The sequence below is a fragment of the Vidua chalybeata genome, chromosome Z, assembly GCF_026979565.1.
Source record: "Vidua chalybeata isolate OUT-0048 chromosome Z, bVidCha1 merged haplotype, whole genome shotgun sequence".
NCBI classification, from domain to species: domain Eukaryota; kingdom Metazoa; phylum Chordata; class Aves; order Passeriformes; family Viduidae; genus Vidua; species Vidua chalybeata.
Window position 1 is genome coordinate 63285649 of NC_071570.1, and position 18833 is coordinate 63304481.

Here is an 18833-nt window from a genome sequence, read left to right on the forward strand (position 1 = left end):
CACATTTCTAGTACTGATTGGCAGGGTTCTCCAAAAAGGTCTGAAGAAAAGTTTGTGTTAGTTACACAAACACATATTGGGAAAAGATTATTCTCCACACTAATGCATAGAAACTTGGTCTCTTAACCAGATTATATCTGGAGTGCTACTTAAAAGCCTAGAAAATATTTGTTTAGAAAAAAAGAATTTCTAGAAATATTTCTAGAAATTATTCTTCTTTCACAATAATTAATAGTAAAAAAATTGGAGGTGAGGATGCTATCAAGTAACTAAACATATTAGCTAAATAGCTATAATTGCATAGGAAATTATAGGACTAATTTACTGTTAGTGAACTAGTAAAAAGTTATCTAAATGAGTAACTTTCATCATCATATTCTAGCTCACCTTCCTCATCATCCTCCAAAAGCCCATATTTAAATTTGTGATATATTGTGCCATCCTTGCCCATGTATACAATGTCATCTTCGTCATCATCATCTTCATAATCTCTATCTCTGTATTCAATCACTTGATCCTCATGGTAACTGGGATTCTTGTGATAGTTGCTTACAGAGGAAGGAAAGGTTTTAGAGTGATTTGTCAGCTTCTCGTACCGTCCTTTATTGACAGGCTGGGTTTTGGTTCGTGCCTTTCTCCAGATGAATACAATGGCTCCGATGACAAGCAGAAGCAAAATGCAAGTGATAACAAAGAAAATAGTTTTGCTTTTTTGCCCGGGGGGTAGAGTTGTCTGTAATACGCAGTCGTCTACAACAGCAATTAAAAACAAAAAAAAAAAATGGTGAAAGGTGAAATGAGCTTGCATGTGTTTGTGTGTGTGTGTGTGTCTTAAAAGTCTAGTACAATGTGTCTGGCACAATAATAGCAGTCAACAAAATACCTAGCTTTTCTGGTACCACAATACCACAATGGTATTTTTGTTGTTCTTATGCAGCAAGGATGTCAATAAGGTTGTTGGGATATCTATTATTCATTATTTGATTTGAAATAATGAGAAAGAAGCAGAAAAGTTAGCAGGCACACAAATGCAATGATTCAGCTGTCTGTTCATTGAAGTAAGCTAATTTATAAACCTGTCAGTTTATGACATGCCAGGCCATTTAACATAGTAGCTGTGAGTATGAGAAGTTGCCATCTCCAGCACCAGACATAATGGTTGTTATTTGAGTAAAACCTTCCTTATTTTTGATGAAGCAATAGAAACACACTGTTTATCAATAGCACATTTTTGCTCTAGTCCAGTTTTCAGGCTGCATAATGTCAGCATAATCAACCATATACACTCACAACTATTCCTGCTCTTCAGCATGGTCCTACCTTGTGTCTCACTGCAGTCACAGCACTCTGGGGTTTCTTCTGGGTCAACGTTGCTGCAGCAGGGCAGGCAGCGGCTTTCCTCCAGGAAGAGCTGCGTGCTGGCTGGACAGACTGTGCAGTTGAGAGGACCAGGTCCCTTGCACTCAGTGCATGAGCTGTCACATCTCTCACACTTGGGTTTGTTCTCCTTCAAACAGAACACAAGCAATGCACCTCTAATTTTGTGTGATTTGGACCTGACCTGGCAGTTCTGTCCTGTCATGCACCATTGTGGTTGTCATCTCTGGGCACCATGAGTGTCAATGAGGAAATACAATACCATATCCAAAATTTCCTATTTTCTGACTTCTCAGTGATCTGCTTGTAGGATGTGAAGTGTTGTAAGAGCTTAGAGATCTCACCCAGCTAGGCAGGGTGTTAAATTTTACTCATGCTTTTAAGGTTTTTGGGCCAGAAAAGTAACTGACATGGAAGAAGCAATATGAAGTATTCTGAGAAAAAGCTGAGAGTATGAATTTTCTCCCTACCCAGGGAAGAAGCAAAAGTAAGGAATAAAGGTGGTTGGAAATTTTTTAGCAAAATAGATTTTTCTTAGATTGTGTGGCTTTTTTTCTATGGAAATGACTTAGATTCAAATACTATTCCTAAAGTCCAGGCTTCTGGGAACCTCTGTTTACAGAGACTACCAGAGGTCACTGTGATCACATCTGCCTTGCAGAATGCTCTGAAGCCAGTGGTTACAGTGTTTGCAATGTTCACAGTTCCTGGCCATGGTACATGTTCACTGTGAACATCTGGAAACTCCAGTAAACTTTCACCAAACTTGCAGTTAGGATTGCAAGGCTGTTTATCTGGATGAAAGAACCTCTGCAAGATGGCAGGATCATAGCTGTTCATAATTTATTAGAGTCAAAGCTTTTGCAAAGACCTGCACATCTGTGTGGTCCCCAGCCTCAAATAAAGCCATTTTTTTCAGATTCAATGCTATGAAGTAGGACTGTCAAGAAGATATTCCAGGGCAGAGACTCCAGGGTTTATAGGATCCCAGGCATGCCTTGCTGCTATATTCTTGAATAAATATCTTTAGAAGGCAATCGGTGTGAAAATCTGGAAGGTGGAGTGCCCAGACTTATGGTACAGACCCAAACCTAATCCTACTCAATTAAATATACAGCTGTGTTAATTTCAGCCTGTCCTTCCAGTCGAGCTTTCTGCCAGAAGAGCTGTCAATCAAAAATGCAGAAGGATTTCTTACAGAAAAGGCATCAGAAACCCAAGAGGAAATCTCAGTTATACTGTAAGAAAAAAACACTGTATCATTAATAGAACCAATTTGTTCATGTAGTTTTGATATCTTTGTTGACTATAAGGTAACCCCAGAAAGAGAAACAAGGCTTCCCTGGCCAAAAGAGGAAAAAAATAAGCATGCTTAAAGATAGGCGCCATTAAAAACTCAGAGAAGAGCAATATGTTTCTTTTTATTGTGTACAGAAAGCCTTCAAGTAGGTACCTTTTGTCCTGGTGCCTCCTGGACTTTGTATTCACCCACAAAACAGTCTGAGTTGCACATTCCATTTAATAAACTGTAGCTCCATACACAAGATGTGCAGCTGAATGCTCCCTTCCCTAGATGGGCAAGCAAAACAACAATATTACAACAGGAAATGTCAGCTAATGTCCTTTAAAAATTATACTGACCACTGCTATGAAGCAAAAGGATGTTTGTCAGTGGCAACAATCATTAGTGAGGAGTTCCACATGAAGAGGTTGGTATTAGAAGAAGCTTGTGCCTAGTCCTGGGGCTTTATGTGCAGTTTATTTTTATGTGTTTTGATATTAATGAAAATATTATTTCAGAATCAGTTGTACAGGGAACCTCTAATATAGTCAGGAAAATAAATTAGATCGGAGCACTGAAGTAAAATTTTGGAGAACCTTCTCCAAATTCTGTTCTTCACAAAATCCACACTTATTTGTCCAGATAACTATTTTCAAACAACCATTAATTAAGAGATATTTATGTTTGAATAGAAAAATAAATGATTTAGTTGCATAAGAAAAAAACATTATTCACTAGGTACAGCCAGAGCACCGTATACACCTTGTGTGCCAGAGACTCTTTAAAAACAGATTCTGCATGCAGTATTTCTGTGAAACACTGAGAGGATGGGTTTTAAGTGTCAAGATACAGCAATCCATTTCCCTGCACCTGGACATTTTCTGCCATTGTCTGAAAGGAAGAAAATGAAAATGCAAGGAACTGACATTAGCAGATGTTAAGCTGCTGAAGTTAGTAACCTTTTATAACACAGAGAACTTCCTATATTACTGTGCAATGCCTGGTTTTCCTTACTGCTCTTGACAAAGAGACACCATGCTCTTATCAGTAATGCAGATGCATGTCAGACTGGCTTGTGTCTTTCTTTATAATGATGATAGAAATTCTGTCCCACAGAATTTATGTCAAATAACATGAAAAACAGAGATCGTCTGTAAATTAAAATGCCTATTTTTTTTCCCACAAATCCAAACAAAAATATTTTTGCTACTTTTCATAATGTTGTTATACAATTATAAAAATTCTTGAATGTGGCTTCATTCTAAGTGTAATTTGCATATATATGGTTATGTTGCAATTAGCCATTGGTACTCTCCAGTATATTTACTATCCAGAACAGTTTGTGTGTTGCAATGTGACATGGTCTTCTAAGCTGCAGCATGGAACCCGTTAGCTATAATCTTCTGTTGTTCAGGTAAAAAAAGGACACCAAATGGGTCCAAGAGGATTAATGCTTTTTGTTTCAGAAGTAGTTTAATTAGGAAAATTATGAAACCAAAACCAGTGTCTCACGGAGCAAAATAGACATTGAAAGTTAACATTGGAATACGTAACTATATCAAAAGCAACAAACATCACTGTGCTTTTGATTTCTGTTTGCCTTTCAACCTAGAGATATACTTTATGGGTCTTTTCCCATTGTAGGCTGTAAAGAAGTATAGATGGAATTAAGTTCCTTGGCTTTCATGGAGTAGCAGACAGTATGACAGCTCAAAGAGTGAGGTATTTTTCAGTAATTCTTAATATTCATGTGAAAAATAGGGTCCATCTTCGTAAGCCCATTTTTTTTTATGATGAGCATTTTTGTCATAGGCCTGGCTGATGGTAAATTCATTACTATTGTCCATTTCTTTCCATTCACTGATTTGGCAGCATGTGACACAGTCCTAACCCTCCCTATTAAGTGGCTGTCTTTCTGTTTGTGCTCTGTGCTGGAAGCAGTTCTAGAGAAAGCTTGACAGAAATTCATATACTTGGTTTCACCTCAATTATCAATGCAGTAGAAATAAATCAATGGAACATGAGTGCAACATGTCACCAAGAGCCAGGAAAAGCTCAGCAGCCCCAGCTCAGCAGGGAGAGGTCTACATCACCCAAAGTCATGGACAGATTGGTAGCACTGTATGTGCTTAGTATCTATGTGAAGTGTTCCCAGATCATGGAGCTGAGATTTCAGGTGTTTTGATGACCCCTTTTTTGCTCAAAGCAGAGCATATATTTTACCTTCACAAGTTAAACAGGAAGAGTGGCATCTCTCACAGACGTTGTTGTCCTTGTTTTCATAGTAGTACTGAGGACAAGAGCTAACACATTCATTCGTGGAGTGCAACAGGTAAAAATACGTATTACATGAAAGACAATCTGTGGCTCGAGACCCCATACACTCCTTACAACTCTTGTGGCATCTCTCACATGATCCAGTGGCATTTTGTGCAAAATACCTGAGATAGATCAGATAGGCATAGCTTTGCATAAAAACCAGCAGTGATAGAAAAACCTGTGTTTTTAAATGTTAAACATTTGTTTAATCCTTAGTTTTTTATTGCGATTATATAAATTTATAAAAATTGTACTAAAGTGAACATAGTTATTTGTAATCTCAGTGAAAATAGAATTAATTTAATTCCTTTGGCCATTGGAATTCAGCTACAAAGCATGACTCTGTGTAGTGTTTACAGCAAAAATTTCTAAAATGTGGGTTGAATTGAATTATAAAGTATTGAAGTAGGGAGAGTTTGTGTGATTTTGCTGAGATATGGTCATTAGAGTTTTGCAGTTTAATGGGATGGACAGCTAGTGTGATCCATTGAATTCTAGTTTTAAATTAAACGGACCTGAAAGAAAAATCATAGGTTCACATCCTAAATTTGAATTTCCTAAAACTGAATTTCCCAGAACACTGAATTCACATTTTAAACTTAAATGAATTAATGATAAAGCTTCTCTCTAGAATTATGAGAGTTCAAAGTTGTTTTAAGGGTTGTTTTTGTTATCACTTGCTATAAGCATTAACTCAATGCAAAAAAAATATAACTGTATCCAAACTTCTCTTCCTTAAGTGGAGGCTGCAGCAGTGGTTGGAAGCTCTTCTGTCAGCTCAGGCTGACTGACATATAACTTAGTATACTTGTTCTGGTTTGCACTGTTCTGTATAGAAATAGCCAAGAGCATCCTCTGAGCATGTCCAGACCATATCTAAGCAGTTCCCATCTGGGCAACAATTTTGGAGTTTTCTACTGTGAAGGGAGGTTTTCCACTTCATTCACAGTAGAATTAGAGTACTGTGATTAATACAAGAGATTTCTCCTGGAGACAAAACAGTTCTATTTCACACTAATGTGGAATGCTGCAGTGATCTAATTTCTCAAAGCTCTCTCTGTGATGCAGCTCTTAGCAAAATTTCTCAAAGTTCTCTCTTTGATGCTGCTCTTTTGCAGCTCTTAGCAAAAGATCTTGGGCCTTACCCTGCTGGACATTGGGTTACACACCCTTTTCCTTGTCTGTACCAACCCAGTTTGCAGGAAAGGCACTGTGAGCTGTGTTTTCCAGTGCAAGTGTCACAGGTTCTGTGGCATGCAGAACATTGCCTCTCTGTGCTGTCAGCATAATATCCACCTGGGCATCTTTCAACACAGGTTCTGTCTGCAGAGACAACAATGCAAAGTAGCACATCATATTCAGTATTTACTGCTATAAAACATCTCATGCAGCTGTACTAGAGTAAACTCTATCCGCAGGATGTGCTGATAGATGTATCAGAACAAGAAAACCCAGTGTTGGGGTATAGTAATTATTTTTTGATTCTTGTCATTTCATTAGTCCTCATTTCTGTGTTTTATGCATATTAGCAAGCTCTTCAGGACAGGCAAGCTTTTATCTTTGTGAAAAATAAAGTAGCATAATAATGAACAGCAGATGTGATTTCCTTTGAATAATCAAAAGTAGTAAGACAGGTTTTTATCTGCATTGCTGTTTTCACTAGATTTCACTCTAAGCATTAATTTAATTTAATTCCTTGTAGATGATGAATCTGATGGTAAATTTGAGGTTTAATGACATTTGTTTACTAGTCTTTACCCTTGTCTGTGGCTTCTACTATATGTTATGCAATTAAATGTCTTTAATGCTGCAAAGCCAGATAAGTCCCACTTTATTCAGTGAAATTTCAGTCATTGTAGTAGGAATCCTGAATGAGAAGTTAGTAGTGTTGTAATTAGCTGCAAGTGCATAAAGCTAATAAAGTAGTAGATTACAAGTTGCTTGTGCTTATGACATATTTGTCTTGATAATTTTGCTGCTTGGGTTGCAATTGGGCAAAGGAAGATACTTTCAGGTTCAGTTTTTTTTGCATTTTTACCTCAGTTCCAGTATGTTTATCTGCATTTGTCCATCAACTTTACCATTTGTAATGGTGCAAAACAGCTGAGTGTATTGATAAAAATGTAGGTCTGATGCAAGGTCTTAGAAATATAGGCATGTAAAATCTGCATTAGAATTAGACTAAAAAAGCTTAGGTTCACTTTTAATTTACACTGTTTTTTAGATCTTTCCTGCATAAAGGATTATTTAACATTTTTTCTCACAATGACTTTCTAAAATTTTTGGTTGCTTTTAGGAGAATATGTAGAGAAAAAATGTTTTATTGTGGGGATTTTATATTTTCCTGTTTGTTTCTGATACTGTATAGTCTTAAATCTACTCTCTGCTCCAAAGTCAGGAAAGTAATTTTGCACCTTAGCCACCCACTAAATGCTGACTTAGTGATCCCTTTTAACAGATGTTTAAGTATTCCTTTGCTCATCAGATTGCTGCAGGGATTAAACAAGCCAACATGAAAATGTGCACCTTTTATAGATACATTAACAGCAGCAACAACAGTAACAAACCTAAGGCTAGCCCTCTTTTAAAGTCCTTGTAGGAAACAATAGGAAGAGTACATACCAAGTAAATTAAAAATACAAGTTTCATTCAGTCATGTGATTGTTGCTATTTAGAAATCCTGCATTAGTCCCATGAGCCCTGCCTCACAGAGTTTCCACATAGCCCTGCTGAAGAAATTATCTCTGCACAATTTAATGACTTGTCATGTCCTCCTTACAATATTTCTATTGATTGATGCAGCCCAAATGCTTTGCAAATGTGACAAAAACTTGTCTATTCCATGCTTTCAGTGTAGATTGAAATCTAGAGGCAGGAGAGAGACACTTACTGAGAAGATACTGGTTATTTACACAGCTAAGACACTGGTGTTCAGAAGGTCCTGAGCAGTGGAAGCATTTCTTGTGGCAAGATTTGCAGGTCTGAATTTCCTCAAGGTAGTACTCAGTGGGAGAGCAGTATCCAGATAACATACAGTGCCCATCATGGTTCAATATCCATCCATTTCTGCAAGTTAGGCAGATGGTAGAAGAAGAACAAGTCTGGCATGTCCTGTTGCATGCTGAAAAGGACAAACAGTAGGAGTTTCACCATTTCTGAATTTGTCTGAGTGTTATTATGGCTTTAATTTTTGAAGGAACAGCTGTAATCTCAAAATGAAAGCCTAAGGGAAGTAATTTTCAATCTTATTCAAGTAGTACCTTAGGTTTGCTTTGCATCAACACTGCTTTTGCAACAGTGGATAGAGTCTCTAGCAATTCTGCAGCCATTCTCAGCATTTTACCACAGTGATTGCCTTAAATAATAAACATAAATATCCTGGCTACCTCCCTCCCTGCTTTCTTCAATTTTTGCTTCAATAAGCCAGATTATTTTTCTGCATTAGCTATCCTCTTCAACTCCAAGCCACTGGTAACAACATTAGCTGTCACATGCAGGCCCTTAGCGGGTGACCTTTAAACAGACCCACTTATATATCTCAATAGTCTTCTGGGGAAAACAACAGTTGCCAACCTTGGCAGTCTTTGGTGGCTTCTTCATAGTAACTCCCCTCAGGGCACTCTTTAAAACACATGCCATTGTAGAGGACAAACAAGCTGAAAGTGCATGCTGTGCAGTCATCAGAATCTGGCCCGTTGCAGTCCTTGCAGTCGGCATGGCAGGGAAAACAGTGCTTGTCTTCAGGGTAGAAGTGTGAAGGGCATTCCTGTACACACTTCCCATCATGCAGGAAAAACTCGTCCATACACTCTACAGGGGACAGCAGAACATCAGTAAGCAAATGGGGAGCAAATTCTGACCTAAGTGTGAGAGAAGGTAAGTCCTAGGAAACATTAAATTCTGGATTGTATATAATCACGGAAGTCATCAGAACACCTTGAGAAGGCAGGACTTCCTTTTTCAAATCTTTCTCCTCCAGAAGACTTACATTGGCCCAATCCTTAAATGGTATCTTCTGTGCTAAAGCAAGAAACTGTGAAAAATAGTCACTTTGCTTAGCTTTGGTGATATTAACCAAGCCATTTGACACTAATATATAGATGGCGTTTTTCTGACATTTTTCTGCATTATGAACTTCCTGCAAAATCAGGAATGTACATATCTGAAGTTTTGTTTAGTTTATTATTGAAATATGAGTTTACCTAGAGTGTATTGGCCTAAATGGTTGTCTTTGCCTAGAGCTGTGAATAAGTTGCTATTTTATTATGAGTATAATATGTTTGTTTATGGTTTGGTTTGTTGATTGTTGGTTTTTTATTTCATCCATGTTTATGTTTCTAGAATGGCTTGCTTAATATTAACTATCCTTAATATTTAGCGGGGGAATTTTGGAGCGGGTGGCACATATAGCCTCACCTGGGTATTGAAGACTGTCCTAATATCTTTCTTTACAGGGATTTCTTTCTCTAACAGGAGTGGTCATTTGCAAAAATGGTAAAGAGGTGTGAAGTTCAACTAAGCTAGGAAAGAAACATTCTATATTTCACATTGGTGCACATATCCAAGTGTTTAAGGTTGGATACACTAGATCAAAAATAAAATTAAACTGGCAGGAATCTCTGAAGAACCACAGGACCAGGCAAAGCAACATGAAATCTTTACAGATCAATCATTTAATCTCATCACAATCTGTTTTAGAGATTAACAATGATATGCACATCACTTTTTTTTTTTTTTTTTTTTTTGCACATTACTGAATTTGGATTTGGTTTTCTATCAGTCTCTCTTCAGACAGATCCAGATGGATTTTATTTTACACAACAGCAGTTCTTTATAATACCTGTGCATATTTCATTGTGAATACATTCTTGACACATTTCAGGGCAATGTTTGCAGATTCCTTTAGAGGCAAAATGCTTCTCTGAACAAGTAGATTTACATTCCCTGTGTTCCAGAAGCAAAGGACTTTTACAGGACAGGCATTGGGTGGCACTTCCCATGCATGTCTTACAGGATCCACTGCATTCCTTGCAAGTCTCAGAATCATTAAAATATCCCCTATGGAATGAAAAATACACAAAGCAAATTATTGGTCACTCCAGGCTATGAGAATTACAATTCTAAATGAGACTCTCCCAGCGCATACACTCCACTAGATTGAACATGTTTCTCACACAATTTTTTGCTCATCTTCCACTTAACTTCCCCTGTGTCTGAAAGCAGAAAATATTCCTGCTTAGTGCTATGTGAAGGGCTTTACTTTCTTCTTGTACCTGCTGTCTAAGTTATGTTGAACTTTATGTCTTTATTTCCCCCTTACATAAGATAGAAAGATATATAACATTTCGGAAAACATGCACTCTCTAGTCTTGTGCAGCTGACCTGCAATACTGATATCAAGGAAAGAAAGAGAAGGGTAACCTCAGTGGCTCTCAAGAGGAGAAAGAGAAGAGATGACTCTGGAAATGTGAAGAGTAGGAAGAATGCGGGCAGGGATTGAAAAATACTAAAAAAAGCAGGATATTTACGTAATACCTTGCCTTACTGACAGCAGGCTAGAGATGGCAAAGAGGGGGTACATTTTGCTGGTATCTGTGGTGTGAGAGCAAATGTGGAGAGCCACAGCTGGGAGTACTAGTCATAAATATAGGAAAAAATCTGCACCTCTACTTCAAGCGAAGATGCATAGAAGAGATGTTGAATGCAATCTGTCTACACTCTCAGAACCAAATTGTTACAAGGTTAAAGGGTGGGTAAGTTGAGATTTTGAGATGATTGCTACTCCACAGAGCCATTGATGAAAACTAAATAAGAAGCTGAGACAGAAAGTATTCTCACAATATGTAGTTTACATTAAGTTTGTTACTTCTTACGTGCTTCTCCTTCCATTCTTGGACATTATTTTTCCAAAGAAAGTTTGGGGAGATGCATTAGAAGCAAGGTTAGAGAAAAGGTAGAAGGAGCCATGCTTGCCACCTATTCTTATCTTTTTTTATCCTCCAACTTTTATCGAGATCTTGCAACTAGTTCTCATAGTCCTGTCATCTTTTCTTGTTCCAATGTTGAGTACCCAGTTAGCCCAGTCTTTCAAAATTCCTCTGTCAGAAACTAATTGTGCAGTAAGTCAAACCTTTTTATCCGTTTTTTATCCCTTAAAAACATGTTCCCAAACCCAAGCCAAACCCCTTAATAGTCTCATTTTTTGCTCCAGTGGAGAGTAGTTGTGTCTCAAGAGCTGTATCTCAGAGTCTGAAACTGAAGTTTAAACCTTGTGAATTTTGCTCAATGATGGGAAGCTATTATTTAGAGTCTTGAATTTTGGAAAAAAAAGGGGGATAATAACATCTGAAATGACTAATGGAATATAAAAAGTTTTAGCTTTGTTATACTGACTGTTGGCAGGATAACTGGGAAACTAGTACTGACAAAAGACATATAAATGCCAAAACACAATTAATGGTTGTATGCGTCAGTTTCTAATATTAAAAATTGTTTCTGGACTACAGTTGGCTTTATTGCAATTACCTTGCACTCACTGGGACCTTTCCTGAAGAAAACCTCTTCCACTGGCCCTCACTGACTTATTCGACATAATTACCAGGAAGGCAGTGGCAGAGAGATTGCAAGAAAAGCAGGAGTGTCACAATTTTCTGAAGAAAAAAGTTTAGCCAAGCAAGGCTTTTTTTCTGCATAGCGCTGGTTTTATGTATATATACATCAGATGAATGCTGATAAAAAAAACATAGAAAAAAGAGAACCTGATCTACTCATGTGCCTGATCTAATATCCATTGCAATCAAATGGGAGTAATTTTTAATTTTACATCTAAAAATATATAAAAATAAATATTAGCCAAAGAGAAGAACACACATAATTAAGCACTGTATTTACATGTCAGGACTCTAATACATTCACTGTCTGAGTTTATATCTGCCCTGTACTACTTGGAGGAAGGAAGAATGTCTAGAACTAGAATGTCAAACTGAAGAATGTCTAGAACTTTTATTATCATTTGCCATGAAGTACCACGTTCCTATTAAAGTCATTGAGAGCTGTTCCATCTTTCATAGGATTTAATGTCTTACCTTCACTTTTATTTTTTTACTTCTTTCTCTAACCAAAAGAAAATACTGTTTATTCGGGTAGTCTGAAAACTACATTTACCTTAGTTTCTGGTAGCATGTGTTAAATTAAGGTCTTCCTTGCAAGTTTAATAATGGATCTGAACTTTAAAGAGAAAGAGCACAAAGAAAAAATCAGGGATCATATAAGATGGGTTACTTACTCAGGGCACTCCTGTAAACATCTGCCTTTGTGGAGGAAGAGCAGCTGGTCCTGTTCAGCCTGACACTTCTGACAGTGCCACTGGTCAGAGCACGCCTCACAGTCATGCCTGCACTTCTCGCACTCTCCACTTGCAATGTTGCCAAAATATTTTGGGGGGCACAGAGAAACACAGGTATCATGGATAAGAAACTTTCCTGGCAGAAGAGCAAACCAGAGGGGTAAAGACATCAATTAGACATATATTTTAAATATTTCTGCCTTGAATGGCTACAAAAAAATCATTCAACTTCTCAAAAGCATGAATAAAACTTGCTTTCTTAAGACATTTCCCAAAATATTTTGCTCAGACTTCACTGACATTGACAGTTAGAAGGAATCATCAGGATTATTTAGGATGTCTCGCTGAAGAAATCCCTATTCAGTAACTCTTGTGTATCTACAAATCTTAATTGAAAGGAAAGAAAAGGAATACCATCAACAATATTTTAACCCATATTGCCAAGGGCATGCCCAGTTGTCTGAACTGTTCATTGTCTCATTGCCTCTTAAGCTGTTAAGGGACTTTGGGGTGACCACTGACAAAAACATTCTCTGGAAGCATGTAGGATGCGAAATACTATAGTCGCTTGTAAACTTATCCAAGGAAGCTGAAATGTTACCTTCTGGACATGAAGTACACACATCAGCAGATTTCTCACAGGTCATACACGAAGAGTCACAGGACAGCAATTTTCTATTTCCATCTGGGATGAAAGGGGAAAAAGTTCCTTTTTTTACCATTTGGTTTTCTTAATTTCTCCTCCCTTTAGAAGGGACACTTAGTATGGCTCTTCCTAAAGTGTTTTGAAAATGCACCTCTGAGAATTTTTGGAATTCACAAAGTTGAAGAACTTAATGATTGTGCTTGACTCCTCTCTCCTAAATGGTAAGTTATGGAAAATATGAATGTTTTACTCATGTTCACTCAGGCATTGTTCTGGACTGCTCATCACAAATGAGAACAATAATAATGTTATTAATTTTATAATTATCCCAATAATCTTAATTTCAGTGTAGTGCTCCAAACCCAAATACAGATATGTTATATTAATAGATTGCAAACAGAAAGATCTAGAAAGTATGTACATTTGGGGACTTGGTTTAATGAGGTATTTCTTGGGCATTTTGTACAAAATTGTTGTAGAACACCATTACCCTGTAACCTAAAAGTTCTGAGTCAGAAGGAGACAGAAATCATATAATCATAGAATATGTTGCTTTGGAAGGGACCATCAGTGTCATAAATGTCCAACTCCTGGCCCTGTGCAGGACACCCCATAAGCTGAGAGCATTGTCCAAATGTGTCTTGAACTTTGTCAGACTTGGTGCTGTGTCCATTTCCCTGGAGAGCATGTTCCAGTACTCAATCACCCTCTGGGTGAAAAATCTTTCCTGGTGTCCAGTGTAAGCCTCCCCTGACTAAGCTTCATGCCTTTTTCTTGAGTCTTTTCACTGATCAAAAGAGTAAAGAGATCCATACCTGCTGCTCCACTTCTCCTTGTGAGAATATGAAAACCACAATGAAGTCTCCTCTACTTTAAGCTGAGCAAACCCAGATGACCTTGATCTCTTCCTATACAGCTTTCCTTCCAGACCCTCCACCATCCTCATGGCTCAACTTTGGATGTTCTCTAATAGCTTATTGTCTTTTCCATATTGCGGTGCCCAAATCTGCACACAGTCCTCTAACTGAGGCTGCATGAGTGTGGAGAAGAGCAGGAAAATCCCCTTTTTGACCAGCTGTCAGTTCTGTGCTTAAAGCATCCCAGTACACACTTGGTCCTCCTGGCTGCCAGGGCACACTGTTTACTTACATTCAACTTGTTATTGATCAGAGCACTCAGGTCCCTTTCCACAGCACTTCTCTTCAGCCTCTTGTTCTGTAGTCTGTATAAGAAACTAGGGTTGCACTGTCCCAAGGTGCAGAATCCAGCACTCACCCAAATTAAAATTCATACAGTTGGTGATTGCCTATCTCTCTAATTTATCAAGGTTTGAGAATAATGCCTATTAATAGTTCTCCCCAAATTTACATACTGAGCTGGCCGACTCTTTCCCTCCAAAAGGGAACCTAATGAGTGTCAAATGGAGTTATTATGACTGTGGAAAAGCAAATTTTGATTACACTTCGCAGAACCATCAGTTAAAAAATGACAAGGACATTGGAGCATCATACCTAACAGAAAAAAGTCTGCGGTGCGATGTGACTGCGTGCCCAGCATGTAGCTCTGTATTTTGATACAAGCAAATTACAACAATGGCTAAATGTAGGTCTAATGAAAAAATAATTATGGGCCAACACACAACACACAGAAGCCTTGTGATTTTGCTGAAAATAGAAAATAAAGACAAAACCAAAAGTTACTTGCAGGTTGAGCTGTGCACACCCAGCACACCCAGCTCATCCTGCCAGTTAAATATGTATGATTTTTGTAGGTTGATTGATGACAGTAATGATTAGCCAAATGCAATGTATCACTAAATCCAAATTTTGTTCTGCCTGTTATGACAAGATAGTTTAGAATACTGAGATTTTGAATGGAAACCATGGAAGCAAATGCTTCAAGTATAAGAACAAGGGAAGAGAGCAGGAAACTTATATAAAGCCCTTTCCCATAAGGAGAAATGATGAGCGTTATACTAAGCAGATGAAAAGTGTGCATATGTGTACCATACCACAGAGGAAATAATAATAATAATAATAATAATAATAATAATAATAATAATAATAATAATAGAATATGAATGAGAGAAGTTAGGTCCATATTCAGTGTGACTGGGGATGGCCCATAACAGTATGTAATAACCACATCTGACACTACCATTAGCTGAGAAGCCTCAAAAACTCACTGAAGTAAAAAAAGTCTCAATGTAACTATCCATGGAGAGCTGAGCCTGTCACAACCTCGGTGCTTAACAGTAGGTCGTTAAGCAAGGACATGGTTAGTCACTCTTTACCAGAACTACTTGTGAATATTGCTTGTACAGGATAATGAAAGCCTGTTGTGTTGTTACTCTTCCTGGCAGCTGGCACAACATAAAATTACCCAGCTATATCTGTATCTTTAAAAGCAAAGTGATAGAACTTTACACCAATCAGTAACAAAGGTATGCATGACTAGAGTCACTCAAGCTGCACCTAACACAGAGAACAAAAGTACAAAAGTCGAGAATGGGGGAAAAGGTAGGGAAGAATCCATCATAACTGCAGGGATTAGTCAATGGGCTGAACCTGTCTCCTCCCCCGTAGTGACACCTGTTGGACAAGAATCATGTTCTCTGCTGGCAGAACATTTTACTGGGGATTAGACCTTCTCTTTGTATTACTTTGAATACATTTTTTCAGCCACGTGCTATCACTGACAGCCTTTGAAGCTTAAACTGTCACGAGTTTACATGAATAAAGAGTGTTACTCCCTAAACTGTCAGTGTGTGTCCTTCATGGGCACTGGCAGAGGCTGGCAGTGGGTAACACACTCCAGTAAAGAGGAAGATCTGCTGAGGGGTCTTCCTTACACTGCTGGTTTCCCTGACTGAGTCAGTGGAACCACCCTCTGACCCAGCAGGACTGCTCAGTGAAGGTCCCTCAGCAGGACACTGACAGAGTACACAGGGGTCTCAACTTTCCTGGGATGCTGACAAACAAATCAAACACTAAGGGTCCAGTAAATCTTCCCACACTAACAGTGACTCTTGAAGACATAATTTCTACAGCTCTTTTTTCCCCTGCTGAATACCCTTTTTTTTCTATATTTTAGGTTACAGTATGTCCTGCTGAAAGGACTCTACTGTCTATAATTGCCCCCTGAGTGCAGAAGGAAGTTTGAGTATTTTTTAAGCTATGCAGCACACAAGCATTTTGACTTCTCTTATGCAAATAAGAGAAGGTAACTGCTTTTAAGTCTATATCTGCTTAATGCAGATAACTGCTTACTTTTTGAGATGCACTGTCAAAGAGTTTTTTGGTGACACTACTCCTTAGCTTCATGTTTTTCATTACTCATCAGTATTTAACAAAACATTAAGAAGTGTCCTTAATGTTGACTGTAAGAATATAAGAAATACTCCAGAAAAATTGGCTGTTACAAGATTTTCTATTATCCTAACTTTATTTTTGCAGAGCTTCTCTCTTTTGCTGTTTTTGAGTGACGATCAGGTGAAGTTAAGCAGCGAAGCTGTTATTTACTGCTGAGGAATATTTAAAGGACCTCTTTCTTTCTAAATGTTTGAAGCCTTACAATGCAAAATAAAGATTTTTTTTTTGGTGAACTAGTTTTTATATCTCTTTCCCTTTTGCAATATGTCCTCTTTTTTGTAATAGTTACTAGTTGCCACCAGAGGGGAATATACACAAGCAATTAGGCTCCTGCTGACAACAGAAACAACATTTAATTTCCAGTCAAATGTAAGTATTTGAATTTCCCAATTTAAATATTGACAGAAAAAAATTGTAAAAATTATTTAAAAAATAATTCTGGATAGGTAAACTGAGTCTTTCTTGTGACTGTGGCTTTCATTTACAAAAAAAAAAAAATGAAATAAAGCACACATTTAGAATAATATGAACTTCTTAAATGTAAGTTTTTTTCATTTTAAATGTAAGATCCTTCCAAAAAATAACCTCATGCAGCTGAATAAATGGTCATGCAGCATGTACTTTCTCAGTCTTTGGACTAATTGCAAATGCAAAGGTTGAAATTTATTTGGTTTAAGCTATTGGGTTATATTTTCCTTTCCTTTAAAGGATCTGAGTGTTGAACAAAATGAATAATCTTTGGAGATCTACTGAGTTGTTTTTATCCTTAAATTTATACTATTTTTTTAAAAAAATTCAATATTCATTTTTTATTTTCAAAAGCCAAACCCCTCAATTTAAACTTGGGTCAGAATCTGAGTCAAGACCGTCTATATTCTTGTATCTGTGACAGAATGAATAACATATTTGGCCCAGCTAAGTCTCTCTTACTCTTTTATAGAATCTGAAAAACTGAATCTCATTATTTCTTGAGCTAAATTTTACTGTAGCTTTGAAACTGCCACAGTGCTCTTGTCCATTCAGTCTATTCAAGGTATTATAAAACTGGAAGGGTGCAGAAAGACTGGGAAATATTTTCTCCCTATTCTCTTTTTTCATTTGGGGTTGTGCATTATGAGTGAGACAATGGTAGATTTTCTTGAAACATCACTGTAAGATGTTAACTGTGTCCCCAAAATTAATTAAGGAAAAAAGGAGTGAAATTTTATTTCCAATTAACACACTGTGCCCTTTTTTTTTTTTTTTTTGCTTCAGTCATGTTTCTTTGAACTCCCAACATTTTTTCAATCTGCTTTTAGAGAAAAACTAAATGAGTCCTCAAAACTATTTAGGGTGAAAATCATGGGTTCATACAGAAACAAGTATGGTCCTCTTTAAATGCTCACCATTAGTTCTGGAAAATGTGAAATTTATTAAAAAAAAAAAAAAAGCTGAAACACTCTACAAAACCCAAGGACACATGAGCAGAGATATGGCAACATATAAAGAAGCATGCCTTGAAGTACAAAAGCATTTGAATAGTCCCTCCTTAATTTCATTAAGAACCACAGTGGTGTTATAAAACTTCTTTCTAATTTCTTGTTTGCTTTGTGCTGTCCACCTTACTCTCTCCACCTGTTCTTTTGGAAAATGAATCTTTAGGCCAGGTAGTACAATCAGGAAGTGTTCAAACCAGCAAAAGATGGTTTATTTCCTTAAAATTAAATCTCATGTATTCTTGTTTTTCTATGAGTAAAGACAAGATTTAAAACCTTGTATTTTTAGTTGCTAACAAAGTAGGTCTCTGAGTACATTTGTAATATTTGTAACTCCTAGCTATTATTTTCTGAAAGGATTGTATATTTACAATATATTTTGTTATTGGACCTCAGTACAATTACTCTAGTGAGGGATGCAGAAGAGAATGAAGTGTTGCTTCTTACTGGAATGGTATTCCTTTTAGAAGGTGACCTGTCTAGCTTTTACACTGTGTAGTAATAGGTGGTTTGAATGTGATCCCGCTGAAGTGTGGCTTAGTTTGTTAGATTTTATTCTGCGCATGGCACTGTTCTTGCAAAACTGATACAATCAAGAATAAAAAAAACAGTTTACTTGTCTCCATGAGGTAATAGCAATTATATAAATATAGTAAAATATATCGAAAATTATAAACATATGTAATAAAATGCTAGACTTCTCCCATTGTGAAGACTTATGTGAACTGTAAATTTAAAGAAATTATAGGAGCGGTGGGAAGCAAATGACACTTCCCAATAACCATTAGTTATCAATTTAGTTATCTTGTAACACTTATATTATTTTACAAATAAATTCCAGAATTTATTGGTATTAATAAAACATACAAGCAAATAACCAGAATATGAAGTTGTCATGCATAAGAACATTTTTGATAATGGATCATTTTTGCTTGCTTCTAGGAACCTGAAATTTCACATTTGGATGGTGATTAAAATGGCCTTCTACCTCTTCCCGTGGCATTGTAATTCTGCACTA

At 37.1% G+C, this 18833-nt stretch overlaps 1 protein-coding gene across 1 annotated transcript in view; it reads right to left on the reverse strand.

The window, feature by feature from the left end:
- Nucleotides 1–296: 296 nt before the first annotated feature.
- The window catches only part of PCSK5 (proprotein convertase subtilisin/kexin type 5), a 225697-nt gene continuing 207160 nt past the window's right edge, over nt 297–18833 (reverse strand). Inside the window, exons 28-37 of the mRNA XM_053931696.1 lie at nt 12925–13008; nt 12264–12459; nt 9819–10036; nt 8552–8788; nt 7869–8099; nt 6124–6301; nt 4883–5100; nt 2831–2946; nt 1321–1507; nt 297–750 (exon numbers count right to left, since the gene is read on the reverse strand). Of these exons, the coding sequence (XP_053787671.1) occupies nt 347–750; nt 1321–1507; nt 2831–2946; nt 4883–5100; nt 6124–6301; nt 7869–8099; nt 8552–8788; nt 9819–10036; nt 12264–12459; nt 12925–13008 (2069 nt within the window). The 3' untranslated portion in view covers nt 297–346. The remainder of the gene's footprint in view (nt 751–1320; nt 1508–2830; nt 2947–4882; nt 5101–6123; nt 6302–7868; nt 8100–8551; nt 8789–9818; nt 10037–12263; nt 12460–12924; nt 13009–18833) is intronic.